General features: G+C 37.1%; 4 protein-coding genes and 1 pseudogene across 5 annotated transcripts; 3 read left to right on the top strand and 2 right to left on the bottom strand.

Annotated features, from left to right (window-relative positions):
* Positions 1–287: 287 nt before the first annotated feature.
* Positions 288–2,628, top strand: LOC112513641 (annotated as a pseudogene).
* Positions 2,629–3,650: 1,022 nt separating this feature from the next.
* LOC112512968 (zinc finger CCCH domain-containing protein 45-like) lies at positions 3,651–5,347 on the bottom strand. Its single transcript, XM_025119094.1, has 2 exons — positions 5,214–5,347; positions 3,651–4,713 (listed from the first exon to the last, which is right to left on the bottom strand). The coding sequence occupies exons 1-2, from the start codon at positions 5,345–5,347 to the stop codon at positions 3,651–3,653; spliced, it is 1,197 nt and encodes a 398-aa protein (XP_024974862.1).
* Positions 5,348–11,147: 5,800 nt separating this feature from the next.
* Positions 11,148–12,581, top strand: LOC112512967 (GDP-mannose 4,6 dehydratase 1-like). Its single transcript, XM_025119093.1, has 2 exons — positions 11,148–11,698; positions 11,803–12,581. The coding sequence occupies exons 1-2, from the start codon at positions 11,148–11,150 to the stop codon at positions 12,341–12,343; spliced, it is 1,092 nt and encodes a 363-aa protein (XP_024974861.1). The 3' UTR covers positions 12,344–12,581.
* Positions 12,582–14,801: 2,220 nt separating this feature from the next.
* Positions 14,802–20,113, bottom strand: LOC112513197. 2 transcript variants are annotated; one of them, XM_025119379.1, is made up of 6 exons: positions 19,909–20,113; positions 19,749–19,832; positions 19,312–19,396; positions 18,096–18,184; positions 17,804–17,915; positions 14,802–15,189 (listed from the first exon to the last, which is right to left on the bottom strand). In XM_025119379.1, exons 1-6 carry the CDS (start codon positions 19,942–19,944, stop codon positions 14,972–14,974), a joined length of 624 nt encoding a protein of 207 aa, XP_024975147.1. In that variant the 5' UTR covers positions 19,945–20,113; the 3' UTR covers positions 14,802–14,971. The 2 variants fall into 2 exon arrangements, with proteins under 2 accessions (XP_024975147.1, XP_024975148.1); XM_025119380.1 differs by having other exon boundaries at positions 19,749–19,829.
* A 4,465-nt stretch (positions 20,114–24,578) lies between these two features.
* On the top strand, positions 24,579–25,761 carry LOC112513110 (histone H1). The gene is made up of 2 exons (XM_025119254.1): positions 24,579–24,819; positions 25,139–25,761. The coding sequence occupies exons 1-2, from the start codon at positions 24,658–24,660 to the stop codon at positions 25,610–25,612; spliced, it is 636 nt and encodes a 211-aa protein (XP_024975022.1). The 5' UTR covers positions 24,579–24,657; the 3' UTR covers positions 25,613–25,761.
* The last annotated feature ends 275 nt before the right edge of the window (positions 25,762–26,036 follow it).

The following is a 26,036-nucleotide window of genomic DNA, read 5'->3' as shown; positions in this document are numbered from 1 at the left end:
GGTATTAATTTGATTATATTTGTATATATTACCAAAGAAATTGACCAATACATATCGGTCAACGAGTAGATTTAACCGGATACAAACCGACAAACGGAAACCAATGTCAAAGTTTATGGATATCCATCACTAGAGTAAAGAGGGTTTTTTTTTATATTTATAAAACTTGAAGGGTCTATTTTTATATTTTTAAGTCGGCTGACATGAATGCCTAAAACGACGCCATTAACACTGGAGACCCACAAAGCATCCTTTTTCGCACGCCTACGTAACTCTACACGCGCACACACACTATCACTCTCTTTCACGCACCAGTCTCGAAAGATCGCCGTGAACGGCCGCCGTCACAACGGAAAAACCCTCGAGATCGTCAACAATTGACCCCGATCGCAAGAGAAAGAAAGCATCGGATCGGAGTGCCGTCGCGGATCATCATACTAAACACAACCACCACCACCACAAGAAGAAATCGAAGATGTCGCTTTCTTCCTCTGATAAAGTTAGGGCATTGCACATACTGATAAAGCACCAAGGATCTCGGCGTAAGGCTTCCTGGAAGGATCCAGAAGGTCGGAACATCAGCAACACCACTAGAGACGCCGCTGTCGCTCAGCTCAAATCTCTCCAGGATGACATCGTTTCTGGGAAGTCCAAGTTTGAGGACGTCGCATCTCGTTACTCCGATTGCAGCTCTGCTAAGCGCGGTGGAGATCTCGGTCTGTCCTAATCCCTAACCGCCTAACGCATCTTTTTATTTTTCATCACAGAATTTCATTTAGATAAGAAATTGGTTGCTTGATTTGTGAAATTAGTAAATTATTGATGCTTTTATAATTATATAGACATACTTGTTAGTCTATTCTCATGGTTCTTTTACTTGTGTAAATCTCTTACGTAGTTGAGGATAGAGTTGTTTAATTGTTGAAATCCTAATACCTGTATGCTTTAAATTTAATCCAACTAGTTTGAATGTCGACTGATATTGTGATGTGAAGCTGTTATAAACTAGATGAAGTAGAAACTCAATTATCAGTCGGCCAGCATTTTTATTGGAAAATTGGGGTATTCTGCTCGCAAATGTGGCTTAAGATTCATTAATGTAATTAGCCAATCCCTATTGTCTTCCCATATTCCAAAATGAAATCCAATTAGTTTGAGTTGGAAGCTTATTTACCTATGAATGCACACATGGATTCTGGGATCGGGAGGTGGAGTTCAAGGCTTTTTGTCTACCTTTTACAGATCTAGAGTGATTTGTAGGCATCATGTTAGAGAAAATCCGTGTGAGTAGTTCAAGCACAAATATCTGATTAAGAAACCCATGGGCATAATCAGAGGATGCGAAATGAACCTCAAAATAACCAATCGACAATCGTACAAAGTATATGCTTATTGAGCAATCAGGTGGAGGGATCTTTTAGTGATTAGTTGACAGTCAACAATAAGACCAGTAGCACAAAGCCAATATGAAGATTATATGTGCCTGTTTGCTTGTAGTCAGAAGTAGAAGGTTAAGGCATTACTAAACTTTGCCTCACCTTTCCATCTTTAGGCCTAACTCTGAAAATTCTCGCTTTATGCAGTTGGTGCACCTTAATTCTCTGGTTAAACCCATATAAACAACTAGCCTGGCAGGCTGGCATGTAGCAATAATAGTTGGAAATTGGATTCTGATGATTCTAGAAAGTATTTTAGTTGAAATGGGAAAATATAGGGTTGATTGGCTTTGGAAGATGGGAACACCAAATGCGATACTACTATGGCGTTGGAGCACATGATTCTTTACTCCTCATGCGATAACTACCAAACTAATTATTTGAGAATTTGTCTTTAACTCAGTTGAGTCTACTTGCTTCTTGAGTTGGTTTTAGTTCTATTTTCATTTAACTATATCTACTTGTATGCAAATTTGTCGTAATTGAGTTCTATGTGTAAAAGGAAGTTTGTTTGTTTTAAAATGTAGTCTTTAGGGCTGTTTACCTGCAATAATCACACTCTCATGTACCTAATTCGATAACATTTTTGGCCATCAAAATTGATTGTTGGTAAACCTCTTTTATGCGGTAAGCGCTTGCCGGGTAAAAGTCATTTCCTTACTTACCGGGTAAAAGTTGTTGGTCAGTAACATCCCATAAGAGCTTACCCAATAAGCATTTGGTATTCAATGATGGTCGCTTCTTATTGGTTTGCTAGCATCTTCTTACCTTTGTGATGGTTATTCGCATGAATATAATACCACTCCTGATGTTTGGTTTCTTATGGGAAATTACAGAAAGAGCCTTACAGGAGTTGCATATTTCTAAAAAACATAAGTAAGAGAATTGATTGTTTGATTGATATGCAGGATCATTTGGAAGAAACCAGATGTAGAAGCCATTTGAGGAAGCAACATACGCATTGAAAGTTGGTGAAATGAGTGATATTGTGGACACCGACAGTGGAGTTCACATCATCATCAGAACTGCTTGATCTCAATCTCTCTCAATCTCTCTCTCTCTCTCTCTCTCTCTCTCTTTCTTGGCATATTATGCCATTTTCAAACAATAAAGACCGCGTCTTGTCTTTTCCTTCTTCCATTCTTCATTGTAACTTTGAACCTTGTTATGGTATTTTTGGTTTTTGTGTGAACTCACTCATTTATGAACAACCATCCATACCCAACTTCGGTGGTGGTCCTTTCTTTCATTTCTCGTCTTAAATAACTCCTCTTTAAAACTTTAGGGGCCGTTTACTAAGCACTTATTTGGTAAATGCTTACCGGATAAATTTCCTTATCGGATGAACATGAGAAGGGCCAATAATCTTACTAGGTAAGAGCAATGAAAAGGATAAAGAGTCTTATCCGGTAAGTAAGGATGACGATTCTTACCCAGTAACTTGTTGCATTCGATATGTTTTGATGTACTAAAATCTTACGCATCAAAATTAATTATAATGTTGAATCTTATCGGTAAGCACTTAACGAGTAAGCATTTAGGTAAACGACCCTTTGGTCCTCATGTCATTTTACACAAATTTTTATGTTAGGGACGTGGCTAGTTAAGGGAGGTAGATAGAGAAGGGACTTGAATGGATGAATTTGGTATGTGATACAGAACAAGACTGGACTACAGGCTTGTTTGTTAGCAGCTTAATGAAATTCATAGCTTATTCAGTCGTGTTATATACGATTGTTTGTAGTGGCTTAATGATATAGAAAGTGGTTTATTCAATAAGCTTCTAGAGGTGAACATTATACAGAAAGCCAAAAAAAATCACAACCTGCTCCTCTCAATTAGAAAACAAACATGCTCCTTTCATTTATTAAGAAAACCCTCCTAAACAAAATCTTTTCTAATCTATACGGATGGATTAATCCGCATGAATAGATTTATCCATTCAGAACATAATGGTAAACCAACCAAACCAGCCCCTAAACATAGACCGAGACAACACAACCCTGAATGGAACAAAAATGAACATCACAAAGGTTGCTCTAAGAACTCTTTCTGTATTAAGAAGAAGATTCACAACTTAAAAGAAACCCATAAAACTGTTGACAACTTCGAAAGAAAAACCGAAACTACGTGTGAAAGGCTTCTCCAACAACTACAAAATTTAGTTTCGAGTTCATACCAAAATTTCCTACCCAACCCGTAAGTGTAAAGATGTTACGTATGTCTACCAAAATTTCCGCCTAAAGCTTTCATCCTTTTCGCTCTCTGCTGCTCTTCCACTCCCCGACTACCTCCGTCCATGTTCACCTTGATGTGTTGAAACCAGCAACTAGGCCCATGCTTGCAACCTCTAGGACTATTAAAATACACACATGGTGGTCGCTGTTCAACTAGGCTCACACCAATTCTTTTCAGAGATCCTTGAGGGTTGGAATTCTCTCGAGTCACCCCATGTTTCGAGATAAGTCTCCTATAGTAATGTGAGTCCTTCATCACAGTTGTTGCAGCAGATGGTGAAGACGAACTCCCAGGTTTCACATAATCAACCCTTAATGGGACTCTATACTCATTGATGAGTTCCCTCACTTCACCCGTATTATATTCGGAGGAAATGGAGCTGGGGATGGGCACATAGGCCTTCTGTTTCACTGGTATTGACTCGTTACTTTGACTTCCCGAGTTCCTATCAATTTGGTCGATCATGGATTTAACCTCTCGAGACATAGAATGGGCAAATGGGACCGACAGAGACCACGTGGTTTCAGCGGCCTTCGGTTTCGGTGGTCCTGGAATCGAGAGGGATGTGGATCCTGTGACAACCGGATGAAGTTCCCTCCTAGATGGCCTTGGAATGGACATGGGGACAGATGATCGTTTTTTAGGTAGAGCAGAAATGACTATCGAACTCTGATTGGATGAGAGTCCATGTTCCATCATCAACTGCTCGAGCATGTCTGGGTTGCGAAGAAGCTGGATAAGCAGCTCGAGGTCAATTTGACTTCCGGGCTCTTTAGATTTGATCAAGGCAACAAGTGCCACAGCTGTTCTCGTGACTTCATCTCTGTGTAAAAGAGTTTGACCATTGACTTGTGGGGATAGAGGAGGGAAGGTAAGAGGTTGTTTAGTTGTTTCTTCTACTTTTGCAGTGGGGATCAATGTCATTAGAAGGTTACCACCATCATCAGGTAACATATCGTCATTGATGGCGTCCAGGGGGACTATAGGGACACGACTATCATCAACATATAAACCGAGTGCATCTGATGCAACAGATGGGCTACAAGAAAGTAGGGGAATGTGAATGAGCATATGCATATTAATTTAAGAAGTCCAACAACTTCCCATTTTCCTGTTAGTTTTCACGGGTTTTAGCAATGGATTCATCTTCACTTGCATATGTTGTATTAATGGGTCGAAAACTTATTTTTAAATAGTAAAGATTAGATCATGTTTGATAAACATATGCTAACTTATTTTTTTGAGCTTATTGAAAGAACCCCATGTTGTTAGCCATAAGCTAGCTTCTGAAAAGCTACTTCACGTAGCGTTTCATTAAGTTTAAGGGGATTTTCAACTATTTTCCAATTATGCCCTTATATTTATTATCCAATTAATTTCAGCACGTCCTTTTAGGTCATTTTACATTGTTATATAACTTATCTGCTATTTTTTTACCAAACGTGATTAGTTTATCAACAAACATTTAGTTTTTCGGCCAACAACTAATTTACCAAACATAGCCTTACAAGAATAGAGCAGCAAAAGGAGAGGTCTTACTTGGCAGGAACGTCGGAGTGGTGAAGATAGATTACTTCAGCAATTCTTGATTCTCTTTGGCGTTGGATATGTGTTTCTTGACTCTCTGAGCCAGCTTCCATCTCCCAATTAGGGTCCACCATAAACTGTTTCATTTAGAGGGAGGGAATGCAACATTTCTTTTAATTATGAAGTAAAAACCTCCTAAACTTTACTCAAATTACTGTTATATAAAGTCAAAAGACATTGAGAAGTCATTCATCATTTCTTACTCGGGTTGGACATGCCCATTCTATTTGTGGTGTATTATGGAAATTCACCCCAGCAAATCGAACCCAGGATGTCCTAAAATGTTGTTGTTGAGGATTTTCGCGACCGACTCTAAGTTGACTTTCTCCCTTTCGCAACATTTTATCTAAAAAATGAAGTTAGTCATATCTTTATGGGCAATGAGATGTTAGATATCTATGTGTGGTTATATAAACATAGAGAAAGCCTAGACTGGAGAAGGGGTGCAGGCCTACGTGAAAGACCTGGAAGGATTCAACCTCCGAGACACATACCAAGTATAGAAGAAAAATATATACGAACCAAGAAATTCCAGCATATTCAGTAGGTTGCACACTCACATGGTACCTGCAACTAAAAACTATGGTACTTGTGATCAAGATATGTGCATAGATATACAAGGGGAAAGTTCAGTTAGGAACCGTAAATATTTTGAGGATGACGAGAACCAACTATTCATGAATTATTCTCGATGAATGCACCAAATATTCATGAATATCATGCACTTTCATTATTTATGATGAATCTATCACGATACACTATCATATTCATCATGAATAACTCATGAATGATTGGTTCTCAAAAAATTTAGGGTTCTCAAATGAACCTGCCTTTATATAACATAGATTATAAGGATTGTGAAGACAAAGGCACTCAAACAAAATAATAACCTGGTAATGGCAAATGAATATTTGGTTAACAAACTTCAACATGCAGTGACATTGTTGTAATCAAGAAACAAATCATAAGGCTACAAATCAACAACTAATAGAGACAAAATATACAACTATCCAGAAGGAGAACTTTGATCTGCATGCTTATATCCGTTTACTGTTTAGTCGGTATATTTCCAGAAAGATTATTGGTTGACCATTTATCAAAAAACTCATTTCCTATAATATAAAGGTTTTCATTGTTTATGAGGCAAGATATCTACAGGAATTCAGTGTGCGGTTTTCATTTCCAGAAATTGGACCAACTTTACTTCCGGGATCCTGTTAAGTTAGACTTAGATAAACATTCAAACAATAGACAAATAGCATCAAATCATGTGCTACTAGCTTCAATTCTATCCAACTTGCTATCTACATAGAATACACTAGAAACATCTTCAGTTGACCAATTAAATTTCTTTTAACGTTTCTGTGACCTAGATGGCATGTAGGATATTTTGTTGCATGTAGTATATGTAGATTGATTGCATTTAGCATTTGCGGAGCCGATTATAGGATTACTTATCATGCTCCTTGTGTAAAAGAAATGAGATCACAAACCTTTCGATCATATCATTCTTCCGTCCTTGCTATATAAACTGCGATAGTTATGGGATTGGACAGGACATAAAAAACTCATTGTCCCATGTGTGGCGCAGCATGGGACATAACAAAAACTCCGTTCCATGTTTGATGCGACATGGGACAAAAAGGCTTTTTTTTGTTCCACCTATTGGGACAAGAACGAAATAGAACTAAAAAATTTATCAATCTACCCTCATTTGATATAAATCTAATACGGCATTTGGTTTAATGTGTCATTTACAACTATTATATGATATATAAAATCATCAAACATTTTTGTTAAAGGGCAACTTTTCCAGTCTTGTCATGTCCAGTTCTAATCGTACCAAACACCAAAGAGACCACTTGTCCTAATTGCTACCTTTAAGATCATATAGTAAAACTCAACCGAAGTCATGGTCCAAAAAGGGAGAAAAACTAGTCATCTTGTGATGATCAGATCCTCACTCATACATATATTGTTTCAAAGGCAGAAACAGTCAGTGTGCTTATACCTCAATTCATACTCAAGAAAATGAAATACCTAACTATCGTATAGGATAAATTGATTAAACATAAGGGATTGTGGATGCATGCACAACCAGAAAGATTCTTATTTCATATTACCCTTTACACTTTAGAAGATGTTAAATCGGGATGGAAATGCTGGTGTTAGCTAGCTCTTTCTTTTAACATGAAAGAACTTCAAATCATGGAAACATGGTCATGATACCGAAGGTCTTCCCTCAAAATATTTTTTTGCCTATAGTGGATCCAAATTTTGTTCAGTCAAATGAAACGCCTGGATACACAGATGATAACCAAGGTTTGAAACATTCAATGGAACAGGGCAAACCCTCGGGGTAGCTCAACTGATAAAAATTTAGGTTTGCTACCCAGTGGTTTAGCCACTGGATAAGATTTTCATGAGAGAAATTCTCTTCCTCAAACATTTAACCAAAAAAAACAACAGCTGATGAACAGATCCACAAAAATTTTGTATGAACATCTGTTGAATTAAATATCAGGTAAATTTGGGCACAAATACCTGTAAATCGTGATTGATAATGAGCGCAGATGAACTCCCAACAAATCCTTCAATTGACTGCTACCAGAGTAAAAAAGAATAATTAGAGCAGAACACCACAAATTTTATATCTAAAACAAGTGTAATAAGAACCAAAATGACTTAAAAAGTGAGTGTAGAAACCTGCAAAATGATCAAATGAAACTATGAACACTGGTTTAGCAATGGAAGACATACTTCATAAACAATCTCTCAGAAACCCTAAGATTTCTACAAAGCGAATGAAACAACGCCGCAATGATGATGATGATGATGATAATAAGAACAAAGAGATGACGAAAACCTACTTCGCCCTAAGGATCATTTTTATGGAAAAAACAATTTGAAGAACAAATTGTAGGAGATTTGTTTGGTTGCCAAAGTGTTTATAAAACCACCAATGGATTGCATTCATGCTACATCTATTTTGTAACGCATGACCGATAGCAGTTTCGAAGTGTAGTGTGTCTGGTTTTCAGGCGAGAGTGGATTCTGGTTTTCCGGTTTACAGATATCTATGAATTAAAGGGTTTGGGGGAGGAGGGAGAACGGCCACACCAGAAAAGGTGGAATTAATTTCTATTTTTTTTTTGCTTAAAAATAGAGTATATTACGTTGTTCGTCCTTGTGGTTTGTTAAAAATTTCGTATTTCATCCCTATGGTTTTGAAACTACAATCTAGATTGGCTAATTGTTGTCTGATAGACACCAATTTGTCCACTATTAGTAGATAAAATGATTTCTTTCACTTTACGGGCTCCGTAACAAGAAATAATATATGATAAAATAGAAATCCTGGGTTGCAAACAGTGGGTTTTCGTATTTATGGTCTGCATCTCTTTACTATTTTTGTCCCTTAGGCGAATTCCTACTTTTGAGTATAAGGGGGTGTTCGGTTCACAGAATAAAAATTAATGGAATTGGAATCCATCAACGAAATTTGACTTTGAAGGAATTGTTCGAATGGAATTTGACGGAATTTGACTGCGTGTTTGGTTGGTAGGAATTGGAATGAAATCTCTCAAAAGAATCGGAATAACCATCTTTGTTTGAACTATCGCACCCATCGCCCTGTTCACATCCTACCAACCACCATGTCATTACTGTCGTCGTCACGGCTATCATTCTGCCCCACCCCTACTCGAACCCTGTCCCACCATCTCGCCCCTACTACTCTTGCCTCTCCCTTGCGAGTCGGTGGGGGTGGGGCTAGAGTGGAGCAGTGTGTGGCAGGGTGGTAGTTGTAACAACTATAGTGGTAGGATGATGGGGTGGTAGTTGTGACGATGATAATGGTGGGATAGTGGTCGGGTGGTTGCGGCCTGGGAGTGGGTGGTATGACTACAACAATAGTGGCATGGTGTTTAGTGGTGGGTTAGATAAGGTGGGGTGCGGGTGAGTGGCAGTTGTGAATGCGACAATAGTGGTGTGGGTGGGTGTTAAGTTAGGGGCGAGATGGGACGACGGGGCAGGGCGGTGTAGATGGGTGGCGGGGTGGTAGCTGTCACGACGACAGTGGTGGGATGGTGGTCAGGTGGCTGGGAGTGGGTGGGTATGACGGCAACAATAGTGTCATGGTTGTTAGTGGTGGGTTGGGGTAAAGTAGAGTGGGGTGGGGGTGAGTAGCAATTGTAACGACGACAATAATGGTGTAGTTGTGGGGGTTAGGTTAGGGGCATGACAATAACGATAGTAGCATGGTCGTAGTAGAGATGTGCAGTGAGTGAAGTAGTGGCATGGTGTAGTCCAATTTAGAGCTGAAAAATAAATACATATATTATTAGTCCAATTTAGAGCTCAAAACCCAAATTTAATTCAACTAGGTCAACCAAACTCAATCTGATTATGCCCCCTTATTTCCTTAACACGACTACACAAGTGTATTTCCCTAATTCGATTTGTATGCTTCTATTGGATGACCGATTTTGCTTGTTGGACGTTGCTACTAGTTACTGCTCATTATTGCTTATGTCGACAGGTATGCTCATTTTCTGCTTTTTATTGCTTCTGGACGACGGATTCTGCTTAATTTCCGCTCGTTTTACTTGATTTCTAAAAAATCTCATAGGAGAAAATTATTGGAATCATTTTTGCAAAAACAATAAATGAACGTGCCGGAGAACATGGACGACATTGATAGATATTTGGTTGATAAATCTATGAATATGAAGACTCCATCATTTGATTTAGTACTTTGGTGGAAAGATAATGATAATAGGTATATCATTTTGTCTATGATAGCTAGAGATGTTCTTATTATACCTATATTTATCGTAGCATCTGAATCTGCCTCTAGTGCTCATTTAGACTTTTGAAGTTTAATTCCAAGGGGATTTCAATATATATTTTTGGATGATTGTAATAATTAATAGCTTCATTTTGTACATTTTTAATAGTATTTATCTTATTTCATTCTTTAATTTTATGTATACTATCAAACCGCACAAGCTACCACAACCAGCGAGGGTTGGGTTACACTTTTAAATGGGTTGAGTTGGGTTAGGTTGAAATTATTCAAACCACTGCAATCAAGTTGAGTTATAAAAAATTCAAAAACCACCCAACCCAACCTCAAGCTGCTTACACCTCTACCGAGTGGTCCACAAACCCGAACCCAAAAATATAGTGTTTGTGCAAAACCAAAATGTCCCGAAATCCAAAAATTTGAAACCTGACTTTTGGAGGACTTTTAGGTTCGGGTTGCTTATGATTTTTGGTAACCAGACTCGTCCGAAAACCCGAAATATACATACATATATATAATTGAAAATATCATATAAATGCATTTATTTATCTAATTATATATGAAACATATTAAATCCTAATCGCTTGTACCTTTTTCTGAATTCTATTCTTTGCGTATAACTATATTCGAACCCGATCGACCTAAACTCGAAGCCCGATTCCTAAGAAATTCGAAATCCAACCTAAAATTCAAGGCTTGATTTCCATATCTGAAATCCGATCAGATTTTTGATTTGTCCACCCCAAACTTGTGCGACCCTATCCATGCACACCCATAAGCCATAAGAACGAAAACATCAGTTGGGTTTACATTATAAGGACGAAAATAACAATTTATAAGGACGAAAACAACAATGAACAGTAAATCATGGGATGGAAATCATAATTTCAAAATCATAGGGATAAGAATAGAAATTTTCGACAAATCACAGGGACTAAAAATGTAATTTACTCAAAAATATTTAAAACATTTTTATTAAATAATAATTATGTTTTAGTTACAAACGACGACTGCAAAAACCTCACTCCCAGACGCGCTGCCATTTTTCTGCAATCAGCGAAACGACGGTCGAAAGCGTAATGGCGTCGACGGGATCCCAACCCGCCGTTAACGGCGGCGAAGACATACCGAAGGTTGCACTGATCGCCGGAATCACTGGCCAAGACGGCTCTTACCTAACTGAGCTTCTTCTCGAGAAAGGATATGAAGTCCACGGCCTTATCCGTCGTTCTTCCAACTTCAATACACAACGGATCAATCATATCTATATCGATCCACACAACGCCCATAAGGCTCGTATGAAGCTCCACTATGCCGACCTCACTGACGCCTCCTCCCTCCGCCGTTGGATCGACACTATCTCCCCTGACGAGATCTACAACCTCGCCGCACAGTCACACGTGGCGGTGTCGTTTGAGATCCCTGATTATACTGCCGATGTCGTCGCAACGGGAGCTTTACGGCTTCTTGAAGCCCTAAGATCTCATATCACCACCACTGGTCGGACACATGTCAGGTATTATCAGGCCGGATCGTCGGAGATGTTCGGATCTACTCCTCCTCCGCAGTCGGAAAATACTCCGTTTCATCCTAGATCGCCTTATGCTGTTTCCAAATGCGCTGCTCATTGGTATCAAAACAGTCAATTCTGCTTACAAACTTTCACAATGCCTTCGCAATTGCTAGAAATCAAGTTCAATTTTGTCTCACAGATCTCCTATTCGATTTCAACAGGTATACAGTCAATTACAGAGAAGCATACGGGATCTTTGCCTGCAATGGCGTTCTCTTCAACCACGAATCTCCACGGAGAGGTGAAAACTTCGTGACACGGAAGATCACTCGAGCGGTAGGTAGGATCAAGGTGGGGCTACAGAGCAAGCTGTTTTTAGGGAACTTACAGGCGTCAAGAGACTGGGGATTCGCTGGGGACTACGTTGAGGCAATGTGGCTGATGCTACAGCAGGAGAAGCCAGACGACTATGTGGTGGCGACGGAGGAGTCGCACACGGTGGAGGAGTTTCTGGAGAAGGCATTCGGGTACGTTGGTTTGAATTGGAAAGATCATGTGGTGATCGATAAAAGGTATTTCAGGCCAACAGAAGTGGATAATTTGAAAGGGGATTCAAGCAAAGCGAGGAAAGTTCTTGGATGGAGACCAAAAGTAGGGTTTGAACAATTGGTGAAGATGATGGTTGATGAAGATATTGAGTTGGCAAAGAGGGAAAAAGTTCTGGTTGATGCTGGATATATGGATGCTCAACAACAGCCCTGATCATCATCTGCTGTACGCCATCTCTAATCTCTGCTACTTCTTGTTTCATTTGAATTGTTTTTAATCCAAAGTCCTGAAATCAATCCATGGTTTTTGGTTAATGGGTTTGTGGGCATATAATGTTGTTAAAAAGCAGTGAAAGTAGGATTACCTAAAAATAGATTTACAGTTTTACTTGTGTGATCATACAAACATATTTATTTATAACATCTCTTATAATGCAATGACATAAATCTTTATTTTAATATTTCGTTTTATTTTTTGTCTGTATGTTGATATAATACAACTTATATGGTTTTAAGAAAAACAATGTTTTTCTTTTTGAATAAAAAATAAATTTAAAGATATCATAAAATTTGAAAAAATACATGGATGTTAATGTCAAATTAATCATTTAAAAACTCTTTTTTTTACAATTTATTTAATTCAATTTAATTTATGTTTAATAGCGAAGTAATTTATTTTTGATTTAACAATATAATTTTTATAAAGATAATGATTCTGTTAGAACTCAATCATTATTCTAATTGTATTTTAAATTTTTTATATTTAAAATGAGATGTTTATCTTATATTTGATTATGTTTATCTGCAGTTAGTTATACGAATTTAAAAATAAAGCTTTAATAAGTTGTACTTACGTAAATTTACTTGTAATCTAAAATTTTAAGTAATATGCATTAATAAACAATACTTAATGCATAAAAAATGGTTTTCAAGAATTTTTGTCAAATACTTTATAATATAGTACAGGTAGGTTTTTGTTAGATGTATTACCAAATAATGTTTTATAAAACGTTGACGTGGCATTAAATGAACAAACAATTTTAAGTTCACTAAATCAATTTCTTTTCTGGGCAGTTACTTTATGAGTACTTGCCGTTTTAATTACCTTAATGATTAAGTATAACAAGGTTCGAGAATCTTACTTAATAATTCAGAAGATAAAGATCGAAAGTCTTACCCGATAAATACTTACTGGGTTACGAATGCTTATCATCAATTAAATTTGATGATGTTGTCGTTAGATCTATCTTGGCAAAATTAAGCATGGAGTCCCTCTCACTAAGCTTGTTCATCGGTTGACATCCATTGGATGTGAGGGGAACCGAACCAATCCAATCATTCATTGGATGTTGGATTTTGCCAACCAATCTGTTTCGTTTAACGGATTGGATTGACAAATTAATTAGATTGGATCGGTTCAGTTTCATCTATTGGATATCCAGTGGATGATCCTATTAGATTGGATCTATCCTGTTGATTCAATCCAATTATCTGACAATGGCATAAATTCATTAATCACTTTTAATATGTGTTAAAACCAATACAAGGGAAGTTAAAAATTCAAATCCTCACATAAAACAAATTCAGATTTAAGCAATTTGAAAATAAATTAATTGGAAAATAGTTGGATGGACAACTGGATGATCATCAGATGATTAATTGGATGTTGATCGGTTCGGTTCGGTTTTGGTCGGTTCTGGACTGCCATCCGAGAATCGATCGATCCAAATTGAATGTTGAAATTTTCAATCCGATCCAATCTAATCATGGTCAGTCGATTCTAATTGGATCAGTTGATTTTCTGCAAACCCTTACCGCAAATGTACTAACTTAAAATCTCAAGTAAGCTAAAGAGCACCTCCAACTTTTACAACGGATGTTATGAAAATTTTGGACTAATTTTTTTACTAAAAATATTTTGAAAGTATGAAAAAGATGTTAGAATTCTTTCGGAAAGGCTAAGGAGGTGTTTGGGATTGCTTATTTGAAATAACTTATGTTTTTCTAAAAAAAAAATTTATCAACTTATTATAAGTTAGAATTATTTAACTTCTTCAAAAACTCTTTATTACCGGTTTGGCACCGGTATAACCTGTTTATCCAAACACTTAAAAGTGTTTATTATCAATGCTACACCGAAATAAGTCAATAAATTATTTTTATAAGCAATCCTAAACAACCCCCAAAGCATAACATTTTTTAAATCTAAAGATTGAATTAAGGAGAAAACGGTAATGGCCCAAATAGACATATCTGGACTTGGTTAGTCTTTAAAACATTTCTAACAGATAATTTATGAATCTTAAACAAAATTAAAAATCTTTTTAAATTTAATTTTGATATTAATTATATTATTAAAATATTTCATAAATTATTAATACACATTTTCAATAATTACAAATTATAATTTTCTAATTTCAATATTTGAGTTCTAAATATTGTTTTAAATTTCTAATTTCACCGACTCTTGAATATTTTTATATTTCTTAATTTCTCTAAAACACCATCATCTCATAAATATGATTACGGTCCTAACCACGCCGGCCAATTAAGCCATTTGAAACCCCATACCGGTCTACAACCAGCCTCTATGACCGGTCTGGTTAAATTTTCTTATGCTTGAAGCCTCGAACTATTATCGTTTTCAGACATGTTAGAATGAAATCCATCACTTGTGAAAAGATCTCCAGATAATGCTTTACAAAAAAATTTAATAAATTTCGTAACAGTTTAAAATCGTACCCTAAATGAGATGCCCCATTTATATGCAACGACAAGGTGCATTAATAAGATCTCAAGTAAATATAAAACTGTACAACAAACGAGTAGCGATAAGTCACAGCTAAGGTTCAGGGTTGAGCTGTAAGGGTGCACCTTTTGCTGTCAAGGAAAGGCTCATGGTTGTTCCTAAATCAGAAGCGGTGGCTGCAAATGGCTTGACCGATGAGCGAAGTGGTTCGGGTCCACCAGCAGCAATTCGGTTGCATAAAGCATCACAATTACTCATCACTTCAGTTAGCCTTCCTTTCAGCTCCCCAAGTTCCACCTGTAACTCATCAACTGAATATGCAACACTTTCCTCTGGTTAGCTACCTGTTGATCCTTGAAAAAAAGCTTGTTTTTTTTTGGCAACTTTTAACCTAAAAAAACTGCCAATATGCTCATATACATCATGTCAAATTCAATAAAGAAACCAAATGAATACAAAAAATCTCACCTGGAATAGGGTTTGGAAGGGTAGGATTAGGGGTGGACTTGTTACCGTACTAAGTTTTTTTTCTCCAACACGGGTGTACTAACCAATTATAATCTTATACCATGTATCAACCAACTGTACTTGGTACCAACCTTTTTCGGTTGGTACATGTTGGTACCGGTTTTGTACCGACTTCAAGTTACATATATGAAAACTTACTATTATATTCAAATTTTGAGTGACTATTTGAATTTATAGGTTACACATGTGATGTTTAAAGGTTTTTAATTGCAAAGAATAGAACTTGCAAACATTCAAACGTTCAAAGAAGCAAAATAGTCAAAACTACAAAGTTTAATATTCAATACTTAAAAAATATAAAAACTACTAAATAATTAAATAAGTCAGTACCATGGTATGCAACTTCCAATACTGTCTACCAACCAAGTATGCATACTTGGTATGGTCATACCAACCGATTGTGTAACTGGTACGGTTGGTACACATGTTTGTTGGTTTTGTTTGATACAAAATTGCCACCCTTAGGTAGGATCAAACGCAGACCAAGAATTCTTTGAAGTGGTGGCACCATTTGACAATAAAAAAAGAAAAAAAGAAAATTATAGATATTTTTACAAAATCATCATTTGTAAGGTGGTTAGTAGTCCCTTGCATTTTGTATGTGGGGTCCTGTTTTCGAGTCTTCTATCCCAAAAAAATTCAGAAACATAATAAACTTGAAATTAAAAGCTAAAAACTATGAAAATGGTAGAAATGGTGCAAACCAACTCTACCAAGAGAAAACTTGTGTTATCATTGTAATTTCAAGGAACGAAGCTTTGGCCCGTGCCACCATATGCACCATAGTGGCCCGCCCCTAGGTAGGATATATGAGACCTTACCTCTACCAAGTTTTTTCCATGAAGCCTCCTAGTTTGCAAAGAAGTTTTGGTTCCAAAAAAGAAAAGGAAGAAACAAAGTTTGGAATAGTTGTAGAAAAAGTACCAAAAAGAAAGAAAAAAAAGCACACAAGGACATTAAAAACGTAGGAGAAGGGATGAAGGAAAGAATAGTTGTCATATTCAATGCAGTTGCTCAGTAGATTCATATATTGTATTTGTATTAAGAAGGCATTTAATGCATGTAACAAATAGTCAAATATATATGTGGAGTTTATTCTCGGGAATCAAAGGGGCAAAAGATGAGCATGTAAGGAATGCCAACAATTTGTGTGGTAGATTGGTAATATTATTGTAATGCAATTGAAGGGAAGAACGTTATGCTCTCACTTCCAAAAAAGAAGGAAGAAAATCGGATCCTAGTGTATGAAGCTTACTCAGCTTTGTGAGGGTTAACCAGGGATGTCCATTTCCCTTTCTATGACTCAAACCCATGGAAAATGTCTCCAAAGCTCTTGTGAAATGGTTTAACCAAAACAAACAAACCCAATGAGACTAGAGTCTTGAGAGGGTAAGATGTACACATACCTTACCTCTACCTCAAGGGGTAGAAAGGTTATTTCTGCAAAGACCCCTGGCTTGAAATTAACTTTTGAACTCATAATTTTGTGAGAAACATTTGGTTCTAAAAAGCTTGAATTAGTAGAAAGAGAAAACATAAATGGAAGAAAGCAAGTAAACCAAAGTGTCATTGGCCCAACGGTACACGGGTTACTGCCAGCCCAGCCTGAGCCTCAAAGGAGGTCAAGGGTCCAAACCTAACCAAAGGTGTGTATTTGCCATATATAAATATTATATACTTCAAGAAAAAGCAAGCAAGGATAGTCGGAGAAAAAGAAATAACTAAAACATGTACAGATAGTATGAGAAGGTACTAAACCAACTAAAAAATAATTTGCTTCGAAGCTGTAGCTGGAAAAACCAAAAAAGTGATTTTGGAAATTAGAAATTATTTTAAACAGAAAACAAATTTTTGCAGTAATTTGAGAGGATATACAAAGCATGTTTTAATCCAAAAGAAAATCTGGGTACCAACACTCAAAGAAGAAAGAATGACAGACATAAGATCCATTTCACCATTGTACTCGAGAAGAGGTAGATTTTATCCAGCAAAAACTGTGGAAACTTGGAAGCAAGAGGCTACAAAAAAATTCAAATCCATGTTGCAAAGAAGCCAACCAGAATTCCTAAAATCTGACGAAGGAAACTGGAAGTAACTAAAATATAGCTAAAGATAAACCGCCTAAATAATAACGATACACTATATGAGGATTGGTGACACAATAATAGTTATTAAACAAGCAAATCCGGTTTGTAATATCATGTGATTGTATGTTCATTATGCAATGAGCCTATCAAGGAAAATGGGACTAACACTAAATGGAGAACAACGGCATTTTCTTGTTCCAATTTGATTCTTATAATACACGAGTCAACAGATCTCAATGGAAACATTTCCTCGAGTAATAAAAAATTTTAACCACATTATTAAATTTGTGAACTAGCCAAGTAGAGATACCTCCAGATAGGTGAGTTGATGCTGTCTTCATTGCTGACACAGAGTAATTAAACCGTCGAAGAAGTTTTAGAGCCAAAGCATCTGCAAGCTCTATTTTATTTTCTATTTCCTCCTGCAGAAACAACCAACAATCGCACATTTTATAAAGAACGGGAACAACTTATATGATGTCCTACGGATTTTCAATGCAACAAATCAAAGTAAATTGGTCCAAAAGTAATGGATTGACCAATAAGAGTCAAAGATATGCTTTTCAAAACTTATCAAAACATTTACCATATTAAAAACGGACCTGTCTTTTGTTGATGTTCTGAGCCTGTTTTTCTTGCCACACTTGGTACATTGAGAATAGTTCCAGTAGCACCTTTGGATCTATAAGACCTGTCTCGAGCACAAGCAAAAAGATCAATACAAAAGGCTTTGTCAACAAAATTTGTTGGCAATGTTTAAATAATAGAAGAATTAGCTAGTTCCCATTAGGTATAGTGCAAAGAAAGATTATCAACTTCACTCTTTAATCTTCATGAGAGATAATGGTAGAAGAACAATCATAAAGGACGAAGTGTGCGCCGTACAAGGAAACTAAGATTTGATCTTCCTTACAGATGCAATTTAGCACTACAAGAGCATCTCAGATGAAAACAACTGTAGTACTTTTTCACTGTTCGCGTCTCCAATGAACATACGTTGAATCCATTCTTCATAGATTCTTTCAGTCACTTCATTTGGATCCATTCTTCATAGATTCTTTCAGTCACTTCATTTGGAATGGGCCATCCAAGATTCTTTCCAACACCCCCACAACTGTATCTTGGACAATACATACAACACACCCAGGGATTCTAAAGTCCCTTGCCCTAACTAACCAAACTTCACACGATGTCATGCCTCCTTGTTCCAACTCCTGATAACTACTGCTTCAAATTCTCAGATTTGATATTGAACACAGTGTTTTTTCTATCCTTTCTAATGTAATTGGATAGATGATAAGCATCTGCTTACCTTTAAAAATCTTTGATCACTCTTAATTTATTTCAACGAAAAGCCCCCTAAATTTTCATTATAATTTATATTATCAGACTCGTGTCTAAAACAAGCTCATATAACATGAATTCTAGCCGTTTATCCCCTATAACAGTTTCCCCCTATTTCTTCAAGCATTGAAGATGCTCTTTATGAAGTTACCAAGTTCTTCATTGTCACCCTTTATTATTAGGTCCCTTTTTTGGGTTGGTAACCGTGGGTTCCGGGCCAGCTTACACGCGCCAATTAATCCCCCGGGAGACCACGAATGACCTGGAGTCATCGTTGGTGAACCTCATGGCCACAAGGGCTTTGACAGCGCCTGGATTCAAACAAAGGAGAGATGAGATTTCCACTACATCTCCTTGAGCCTTAACCAATGCGCCACAACCCAAATGGTTAGATCTTTTAGCTGCTCTTGCTTGTAGAATATCACTAGCAGTTCAATTATTAACTGGATCTATAAATGCTCGTAACACCAATACCTGTATTAGAAGAAGTTGATGGTTTCCTGACCAAAATATCTGTCAAGCTGCTATCTGCTGATGTAGATGTCAGAATTGGAGTTGCCTGCGCAGTACATTCACATATGAATCACAAAAGGGCCAATTTATGAATTAAAACTCAAGGTTACAAAAATTTCGAATGGTTCCCCACTTCACTTTTCACCCAAAGAAAAATCACCCTGGCACTGCATCACTTGTAAGCTGATAGATGAACTTTTCAATTAAGCAATGCAATTTGACTACCATTGGCGATGAATTTGCAATAACAACCATTACGGTTTTGCAATTGAACATTTCCATATGGAAGGGATGCATTGTACATCGATTGTACTTTTGACTTGTTAATTGTTGTGTAATACTAATTGAACTAAGAAATGAAACGAGGTTATTTGGTTATAGTCAAGAAAAAAGCTCACAATTTTGAGGGATCTAAGCTTCTCTAGCACGGGATCTGCATCTTCTAAGCGCTCCGAGACGGTGGTGATCCCGTCTTCACTCTTCTTCACAGAAACAAAAATTACAGTGATCAAATTGTTTTGATTTTGTTAGAATGAACTAGGTTAAAGCGACGTTCACCTGTGAACTTAAGAGAGTAGATTCCGATGAGCCCATGGCCTAAGCGCCTTGGCTTTGGATATTATATATGCTTGCGTCTGAGTCTGTGTGATTGAAGACTGCCGGCGGACGGAATTAGTTGGATTGAACTGCCCTTGATGAAGCGGCGGTGATGACTTGGATCCGATTACAAACAAACAGGTTTTGTTAGAGATTAAACGGGTTGTTTCCACGTCGACCCATAGATCTTTGGTTGTACCTATTTTGTCCTTGATACCCGACCAAACGTAACTAAGTTGGGTATAAAGTCTTAAATATATCTTTCTTGGTTGTTGTCGACTTTAGGGTGTGTTTGGTACGTGAAACAGGGTGGGACAGGACACACATGTCCCATGTTTGGTGTGTTTTTAAGTGGAACTAACTAGAACTAACTTGGACACAGATGGGACACGGGTGTTCACCCTTACCCCATGGAACTAAGTGGAACAAGCTTCTTTTTACTAATCTACCCTCCTCACTCATCGTGCGTCCTTCCCTGTCGCTCCTCCATGCTCAGACTGCCTCCATCGCCTCCATGGCACCGACCCTCAATCGGCAACGACACCCTCCATCGCACCCTCCATCGCACTCTAGGTTCCCCTCCATGCTCAGACTGCCTCCATCGCACATCCTCCATTGCACCGACCCTCAATCGGCGACGGGAGTTCTAGTCCATACATACAGTCCGACAGCCTCCATCGCACCGACCCTCAATCGGCGACGGGAGTTCTAGTCCATACACACAGTCCGACGGCCTCCATCGCTATACCTTCTCCTTCATCAGGTACACGATTGCCCTAACCTTCTCCTTCTCATCGCTATGTTTGAATCGATTTAGGGTTTGCTAGGTTTGAATCGATTTAGGGTTTGCTAGGTTTGAATCGATTTAGGGTTTGCTTTGCAAAAATCGGCTGTTTAATCAAGCTCTAGCAATTCAAATTGCAATGGGATTGTTTGTAGTGTATATGGATATCTGATCAAGATCATATGGAAACAATACATTCTGCAGTAAGATTGATTTTGGTGAAAAAACACTAAACAACTCACTAAGGGTAAATTGGTCATTTTAACCAGTTCTGTCATGTCATGTCCTGTCTGCTCACCAAACGCATCATTAAAAAGGGTATAAATGCTTTTCTCCAACACTTAATTGATACATTTATCTCGAGACGTTACGTTCCATAAGAATGTACCTTTCTTTCCTGTATCCACTCCTTGCAACCCAAGAGATAGTGATGATTTGTTGGTATATACCATACATGTTCTTGAGTCTCCTATTCATCTGACTCGACACAACCTCAAGAGCCTACTAAACCACAGTAGTTCATGTATATAATAGGCGGCAACAACCTACATCAGATCCCGACCCTATACCATCTTCGTCATCATCTGCAGATTCGCCTAATAAGTATCCTCTTGCTTCGAGTGATGCACCTTCTAATATACGGGATCCTCCATCTTGATGATCCCATTACCCTCCGGAAAGGTAACTGCTCATGTACTTACTCTATTTCTTCTGTTATTTCATATGATAAACTTTCTTCATGTTCTCGTTCTTTGATCTCCACACTTGATTCTTTATATGTTCCTTAAATGGTTGGTGAAGCTTTGGCCCATCCTGGATATTAGGATGCTATGATTGATGAGATTAATGCTCTCGATCGTAATGATACCAGGATGCTATGATTGATGAGATTAATGCTCTAGATCGTAATGATACTAGGATTTGGTATAGTTACATGCGGGCAAAAAGACAATTGGTTGCAAATAGGTATTCACTGTGAAAGTCAATCCAAATGGGTCTGTGGCTCGTCTGAAATCCCAGTTGGTAGCCAAAGGATATGCTCAGACTTATGGGGTCGACTACTATGAAAATTATCTCCTGTGGCTAAGGTACCCTCCATTCGCATGTTTATTTCATTAGCCGCTCCTTACGACTAAGTACTACACCAACTAGATGTGAAAAATGACTTCTTGCATGGTGATTTACATGAGGAGGTTTATATGGATCAACCATCTGGGTTTGTTGCTCAATGGGAGTTTGGCAGAATCTGTAAACTGTGTAAATCACTGTATGGTTTAAAGCAAATCCCTCGTGCTTGGTTTGGACGGTTTAATGTCGTAGTGATTGAGTTTGGATTATGGAAGAGCTCTTTGTGTTCTTTACCTCATTCTCTTCTGGATGTATTCTACTTGTGGTGTACATTGACAACATTGTAATTACTATGAGTGATGAAACTAGGAATAATAAGGTGGAAGATTTACTTGCATCTCGATTTCAAACAAAGAACCTAAGTCCTTTAAAATACTTCTTGGGAATTGAAGTATCTCGTACTCAAAAAGTGATTTGTTTGTCTCAACGGAAATATTCTTTGGATATATTGAATGACTCTGGCATGATTGCAACAAAACCTTGTAAAGTTCCAATGATTCCAAATATGAAATTGAAAGCAGAAGATGGAGATCTACTTGAGGATCCAGAAAAATACAGAAGAATTGTGGGAAAACTAAACTACCTTATGGTTACATGTTCAAACATCGCTTTTTCCAGTGAGTGTTATAAGTGAGTTTATGTCATCTCCAAGAACTCCACATTGGGGCGTTGTTATGCATATAGTGAAGTACCTAAAGGGTACCCCTTGTCTTGGCATCCTTTATCAAAATCATGGTCATCATGTCATGTAGGGATGGAAAAGAAACCGAAACCGAAGGTGAAAACCGAAACTTTCAGGTCGGGTTTGGGGACATCTAATCAGGGACGGGGCAGGGATCGGGGACATATTCGGGGATTTTAACCGGGGGGGGGGGTAGTGATCATCGGCTCGTCCCGATATATTTTTATATATTTCTAATTTATATACATACATACATATCTATGCTATATTATAAAGTATTTGATAAAACTCTTAAAAATCATTTTTTATACATGAAGTACTTTTTATTGATGCATATTACTTAAAATTCAAGATTACAAGTAATTTGCATAAACACAACTTATTAAAACTCCATTTTTAAATTATTGTAACTAACTACAGATAAAAATAATCAAATACAAGATAAACATTCATTTTAAATATAGAAAATCTAAATTATAATTAAGATAATCATTGAGTTCTGCTATAATATTTAATTATTATCTTTATAAAAAATTATATTATTAAACCAAAAATAAATTATTTTGTTATTAAATCTAAATTAACGTATAATAAAAAAATTGAATTAAAGAAGTTACACCAAAAAAATGATAATTAGTAAATAGTTCATTTGATACTAATATCGATTTATTTATTTTCAAATTTATATTTCATTCAAAAAAAAAACATCGTTTTCTCAAAACCCCATAAAATCGTATTATATTAATAGAGAAGAATAAAAATTAAACACTAAAATAGAAATTTATCTCGCTGCATTGCGCGAGTACCCTTCTTGTGTATGTGTATAATAGTAACATTAAAACTTAAAATACTTTTATCTACTTTATCTCAACAAACCCAAATTGTAGTGTCTCTTGGTTTCAGTTTCATGAGAAGTAAAATTTAGTTTGAGATTGATGGGTTCATTCAGAAAGTAACTGCAATACATAACCATATATCAGAAGAAAAAGAATAATGACAGTTTATAAAATTTTCATTGCCTCACAAAAAAAATTAGGAACAACTACCATATCTAGTTTGGGGAGTGCATAAGGCATCCACAAATACATAGACAACTCCAAAAATGAGATTACTAAACAATATGCCAATGGTCGGTGTTTCAGATTTGGCTCTCTCTCTCAATTTGGTTTTGTTTATCTATTGGTTCAAGAAATAAACATGAATATATGGTCCTAATTCTGTATAATTATACATAAATTCAAGCTTGAATGAACATAAATAAACATAAGCACCTGACAAACAGAATAAACATAAACATCAGTATATGGTCTTGAATGAGTGTATATGGTCTTGATTCAATATAAATTAACATAAAACTGAACATTTTGAAGAGGGGAAGGAAGATTTGAACCTATGTTTAGGAGGATTTGAACCCTTAAACAAAACATTTTGAAATCAGGAACTGATATAGAGAGAAGAGAACCGAGACTTTGAATCGATAATGGTACATGCTTGATACAAGAGATTGAAGGCTTCGATACGGAAGGCTATCTTGGGAGCATGAGTAGTTGTCTTGGTAGTAGGAATCGATTTTCTGGAAGCGAAACTCACCAGAAAGATTTAAGTTAAAGTGTTGAGTTGTACATAAAGTTCATAATGTTGTTTTTAAGACTTTTAAGACTCTATGCATTAATAAATAATACTTTTTGTATTAAAAATTATTTTAAAGAGTTTTATGAAATTTGATTTATAAGGTAGTATAGATTAACTGTTAAATATTAATTATGGTTAGTTAACGAATTGGGTTACGAATGATGCTCCTAAATTACAATATTTGGAAAATAGAATTCGAAATTGAGGAACAAATCGATCAAGATTGACACAAGAAAGTCACCAAGAAAACACAATTCCTTTGAAGAAAAACGTTGCAATCAACGATTCATAGCCACTGGCATTTAACGGTCAAGATCATCTCTTTCGTGATCCGCGTGACAGAAGCCTGACCAATCAGAAACCACTCGTAGAATTTTACGCGATCATTCTCTACTATAAATAGCTTATCGCACTAATTCCTTCTGTAACAAATTCGAGATTAAACACACAATACAGTTACTAGCTTTTTTCTGAAGGTTTCGTGATGTCGTCAACCAGAGAAGGGGAGAACGTCAACGACACTGTCGAGCAACCTGCGACGGAGAAGCCGCTGCAGGCTGTTGAGAAGGTAGTAAAGGAGAAGAAGGCTAAGGCTCCAAAAGAGAAGAAGTCGACTAAGAGCGCTTCTCATCCTCCTTATTTCCAGGTTTGTGATGGCTTTAATGTCGGTGATCGCATTAATTTGTAACTTTATGTGATCATGATCTGTAAGAAGTTTTCATTTGATCGGTACTAATGATTTTCAACGTATGATCGTTTTGATTTCTGAATCAATTATTGTTTTGATCTACGATTGGATTATGCAATTCTATGGCTAATTTGTTATGATTAGCTTTAACTGTTTGCAATTTTGATCGATGATCACATGGCAGAGGTTAGTTGAAATGACGTTTGGTTTGTTAATCAAGTCATTGTTACTGTTTTAGAAGGTTTGAAATAGATACTGAGTTTGAATGTTGTTGCAGATGATCAAAGAAGCACTGTTGGCTCTGAATGAGAAAGGCGGTTCGAGCCCCCACGCGATCGCAAAGTACATGGAAGAGAAACACAAGGCGGTGCTACCAGAGAATTTTAGGAAGATGCTTGCTGTCCAGTTGAAGAATTCTGCTTCAAAAGGCAAACTCACGAAAGTCAAGGCTTCGTACAAGCTATGTGAATCCGGTAAGAAAGAGAAGGCACCACCGGCGGCCGCAGGTGGGAAGAAGCCTACAATTGCAGCCAAAAAACCTAAGCAAACAAAGGCGAAAAAACCTGCTGCCACCGCCACAACTGGTGGATCAAATAAAGTGGCGAAATCACCTAAGAAATCTGCTCGTACAGCGACGGTGAAGAAACAGGCTACTGTGAAGAAGGCGAAGAAAATGACTCCGGCGAAGCCGAAACAACCGAAGTCCATCAAATCTCCTGCTGCTAAGAAGGCTAGGAAAGCAACTACTTGATTTTGAGTTCCTTTATGTAAAAAAGTAGTAGAAATGCCAGCAGTAACTATGTATATTCGAGTCGTTTCTGAGCTCTAGTTATATATCGAAATGTTGCCTCCGCTGTTTTCCATGGAAGAATAAGAGAAATGAATTCTCTGTGATCATGATGATGATGATGTGGGGAAAAGGATTCCGACTTCCGGTATGCAATCCATTTTATCAGATTCGATTCTATCGCCAATGCCATTGGCATTTTGGCCTTATCCAAAAAAACTAGTTTTGACGCAAAGAATCCGATGGACGGGGCCTCTAGAAAGGTCCAGAAGAACCTTGTGGCGCCAGGGTAGTGGGCTAAAATTATGGAGCGGTTTTGATTTAACGAGATGGTGGGTCTTTATTTAGTTTTATCGGTTTAGGTGTATGGGATTGGTTATTTGAAATA

The sequence above is a fragment of the Cynara cardunculus genome (genome assembly GCF_001531365.2).
Source record: "Cynara cardunculus var. scolymus isolate 2C chromosome LG 5, CcrdV1, whole genome shotgun sequence".
In the NCBI taxonomy this organism is placed as follows: Eukaryota; Viridiplantae; Streptophyta; class Magnoliopsida; order Asterales; family Asteraceae; genus Cynara; species Cynara cardunculus.
The sequence above is the reverse complement of the archived record's forward strand: the minus strand, read 5'-3'. Positions and strand labels throughout refer to the sequence as shown.

What these genes read in the sequence shown, in the direction of transcription:
- LOC112512968 (XM_025119094.1), bottom strand. Translation starts at nt 5,347, where the DNA reads ATGAAACAGTTTATGGTGGACCCTAATTGGGAGATGGAAGCTGGCTCA. An exon ending in CACTCCGACGTTCCTGCCAA is followed by an intron (nt 4,714 to 5,213) that starts GTAAGACCTCTC and finishes ACTTTCTTGTAG; the next exon opens with CCCATCTGTTGCATCAGATG.
- LOC112512967 (XM_025119093.1), top strand. Translation starts at nt 11,148, where the DNA reads ATGGCGTCGACGGGATCCCAACCCGCCGTTAACGGCGGCGAAGACATA. An exon ending in TCCAAATGCGCTGCTCATTG is followed by an intron (nt 11,699 to 11,802) that starts GTATCAAAACAG and finishes CGATTTCAACAG; the next exon opens with GTATACAGTCAATTACAGAG.
- LOC112513197 (XM_025119379.1), bottom strand. Translation starts at nt 19,944, where the DNA reads ATGGGCTCATCGGAATCTACTCTCTTAAGTTCACAG. An exon ending in ATCAACTTCTTCTAATACAG is followed by an intron (nt 18,185 to 19,311) that starts GTATTGGTGTTA and finishes TGCTCGAGACAG; the next exon opens with GTCTTATAGATCCAAAGGTG. An exon ending in AGAACATCAACAAAAGACAG is followed by an intron (nt 17,916 to 18,095) that starts GTCCGTTTTTAA and finishes TTGTTTCTGCAG; the next exon opens with GAGGAAATAGAAAATAAAAT.
- LOC112513110 (XM_025119254.1), top strand. Translation starts at nt 24,658, where the DNA reads ATGTCGTCAACCAGAGAAGGGGAGAACGTCAACGACACTGTCGAGCAA. An exon ending in CTCATCCTCCTTATTTCCAG is followed by an intron (nt 24,820 to 25,138) that starts GTTTGTGATGGC and finishes ATGTTGTTGCAG; the next exon opens with ATGATCAAAGAAGCACTGTT.